Source organism: Priapulus caudatus, unplaced genomic scaffold (assembly GCF_000485595.1).
Source record: "Priapulus caudatus unplaced genomic scaffold, Priapulus_caudatus-5.0.1 Scaffold877, whole genome shotgun sequence".
In the NCBI taxonomy this organism is placed as follows: domain Eukaryota; kingdom Metazoa; phylum Priapulida; class Priapulimorpha; order Priapulimorphida; family Priapulidae; genus Priapulus; species Priapulus caudatus.
The window spans coordinates 105,075-108,649 of NW_014577938.1; the positions used below are offsets into that span (position 1 = coordinate 105,075).

Genomic DNA, 3,575 nt, shown 5'->3' on the forward strand with positions numbered 1-3,575 from the left:
ATATACACATATATACCGATATTTTAATAGTCAGGAGGCAAAACGAACGCGTTGTCTGTCCCGGGTGTGAAACTGTGCACAGCCAGTGGGTGGAAAATAATTACTAAAGACTGATTACATATCTAGTAGAGAAAATTTAGAGATTTCGAATTTTTCGAAATTTAATGAATCACTGAGAAAGAGCGAATTTCGAAAATAAAAATAATAAATAAATTTAAATACGTATATGCTATTTGAAATCGCACAGAGATATCACTCTCCAGGATCACTATACCTAACCTCGCAGAATCTCACAGCGCGAGCAAACCTGCTCACATCGATGATGGTATTCAATATATAACCTTGAAACATCAATAACCATAATATTATATATATATATGTATATATGTATATGTATTATATAGAAGAATATATACTAGAAGCATCACGATAGAGTATTTCTGCTACCTGGTCTCGCACCCTCGTCATCATCTATGTTATAGCAGAGGGCAAAGGGCTTCTCAAGATCAGCTTAGATATGCGGCAGATTCGGCTTATTATTTAGCCATTGGCACTACTGAGAGGCCATCGTGCGTGGGTGCGTGCGTGCGTGCGTGCGTGTATGCGAGTGTGCGCGCGCGTTTGCGTGCGTAGCCATGTGTGTATTATGTATATGTGCGCGTGCGTGCGTGCGCATGTGTGTGTGCGTGCGTGCGTACGTCCGTGCCTGGGTAGCTACGTGTGTGTATATGTGTGCGTGCGTGCGTGCGTGCGTGCGTGCGTGCGTGTATCGCAGGCCGGGGTGGACGCAATTCATATTTAATGTCCACATTAATTCGTAATTTCGCTTCCGTCCTAAAATCCATCTTAGCCAATGAGAGCCGTGAATTTTACGACGGAAGCAATGGAATTCTGGACGGAAGTGAGAATTCCATCGCTTCCGTCCTAAAATCCACGGCTCTCATTGGTTAAGACGGATTTTAGGACGGAAGCGATGTTTTGTGATTTAATATCCACATTAAAAACTTAGCTGAGATTGGTTGATTTAGTGTGGACATTAAATACGAATTAATTGGCCATAAAATATGAATGTGTGTCCACCACTCGGCGCATAACGAATTAATGTGGACATTAATAGAATGGTGTCCACCCCAGCCAATAACAATTAATTGACATTAAATAGAATTGTTCCATCCGCACGGCAGCGAATAGCGTGCGTGTTCGATGGAGTTGCCGCGGCGCTTGTCATACTGTAGCTGTGTGAGTACGGTGTGCACGCGTTGCATGCAGCCCGCAGCCAACTCACAACCTAATCGGCCTCATAATGCGCTGATCATCAATCTCCCGAGCAAAACTCACTCGGTTCACCGCCGCCAAATACCTGGCCTGCTCGTCTCTCACTCACATAGCCACGACTACGGGAGAGGAAGAAGGTGATGGTGGATGGTTAAGAAGCGGGAGGGATGGGAAGGGAGGAATGAGGTGAGCGGACAAGGGAGAGGGGGGGGATGAGGATGAAGGGAGAAAAGGGATCGAGGGAAGCAAGGAGAGGATGATGGGGAGGTGGTGGTAAGGAGGAGTAAAGGCAGGAAGGAGGGCAAAAGCGAGGGGAGTGAGTGTAGTAGGAGAGAGGGAGAAAGAGAGAGGAAGGGACGGGATAAGGGAAGTAGGAAAGGGGGAGGAAGGAAGGGAGGGAGGGAGAGAGAGGAGGAAGGGGGAAGGGATAGTGGGTGGGGAAGGAGGATAAGGGGTGTAGGGAGGTAGGGAGGGGGGAGGCAGCAACCCCACGCTGGTGTCGCACGTAGGATGACGTCAGCCGTGTAGCGTGGGCGACCGCGATTCGGTTGCTTACCAATAATACGTGAGAATGTAAGTTTGATGTGTCTGTTACACACTAAACTGATGTTAACTAGAGTAGTGTTTATATGTCATTATGAAATTACGGTACTGTGATCTCTATTTCGTCGTTTGTTTAGTTGAATTCTTACAGTAAGAATGCACAAATCTTTTTTGTTGTCACGATAAAATCTTATGCGTCCCGAGTATATATTTCAACTAATATAAAAAACTTAATATAAAAATAATAGTGTATATAAAATATATAAAATATAATATTAAATAATTATAAAATAACTGATAATAGTTCAAGAACGTGTACCCAGTGTTGCGAATACCTTTCTTTTATTTCCCCCCCCCCCAAATCACCAAGAAAATGGTTTAAACATACAATTCCGTGTAAACCCATGACCTAGTCATTTTAATGCGAACGCTGCATCAATGGTTGTGAGCGTGCACTACTCTACTCTGCTCTGCTTGGTCCTTCTACAGAAGATTCGCCAGTGACAACCGGCTGACAGACAAAGTTTCGCCACGCAACAAAGCCCGCCATAAAGCTGACATTGAAGCGAATCTGGGATTTTCCTCGTCGGATCAAAGCCGCCGACTTCGAGTTTCGACGCCACAAGCGAAAACGGACAAAAACGCTCATCCTGGCGCAGCTATAACAGCATATGAAATTACGGCTAAATCTACAATCACTTGCACAGAAATAGCCTTCACTCTGCAGATATTACCACCCCCCTTCCGGATCACTTCTCCAAGTGTGCCTACATTGATATGCGTCTGCATAACCAGCTACTCGTATTCACTGACAACCAATCGCTAATCAATCGTTTAATTAATAATCAATACCACGTTCGTAATGCCGACGAACTGCCAAAAGCACTAATCTACGCCATGCATCGGCGGCAGACTTCGTCTGTGAGACAGGTAGCATACCGCACGCACGGATGGACGCACGCACGCACGCACGCACGCACGCACGCACACTCACACACAGATATGGTACAGGTAGAAGTGTTTTACCTTCTTGGCTGCAATCTGGGATGTGCCGATCACCTCTCCATGTTCATCTTGTACCTCGATACCTTCATGTAGCTCGCTGTTGCGCATTAGAACAACGTTGCATGTGCTCGCAGCCGCTAAACATAACAGAACATCCCCCAATCAAAGCCTGTCAAGCATCGACGTTGCAAAATTTGGGATAGTATATAGGTTTAAATCTCAATATGTGTGACTTTCAGTAAAACAATAAATGTTTTTTCTTTACATACTTCAAGAGGGTTATTATTCGTATCGTTATGTTGATATTGCGTTACTGGCTCCCCCTATTGGTGTAAGACGTTGTAGTCTGAGAACGACTATAAATATGGTTAGCACGTAAAAAAAACAAAAGGTGGCACCACCATACAGTCTTTAATATTTCTTCAATAATATGTGACCCGCTCCAGCAAAACCAGGATTAAGTAGGAAATTCTACAAATTGAGTTATGTGCATATCTGAAAAGATCATTTAATTACCTTTAAAATGATATATAATATTTGGCTATATCTAAAGAATTGACTGATCTACAGTAATTTGAAGATCGGAAACCGACTTATTCCAGAATATGCAGCTTTTGAGATAAAGCGTTCCGGGTAAGGGGCCCAGTCGGGGATGAGCGGTCAGGGGCCCAGTCGGGGATGAGCGGTCAGGGGCCCAGTCGGGGATGAGCGGTCAGGGGCCCAGTCGGGGATGAGCAGTCAGGGGCCCAGTC

The 3,575-nt window shown here is 44.8% G+C and overlaps 1 protein-coding gene across 1 annotated transcript in view; it reads right to left on the bottom strand.

The window, feature by feature from the left end:
- The window catches only part of LOC106814155 (sideroflexin-5-like), a 24,729-nt gene that overhangs the window by 12,413 nt on the left and 8,741 nt on the right, over window positions 1-3,575 (bottom strand). The window contains 1 exon segment of the mRNA XM_014818449.1: window positions 2,845-3,041. Coding sequence (XP_014673935.1) covers window positions 2,845-3,041 — 197 coding nt within the window.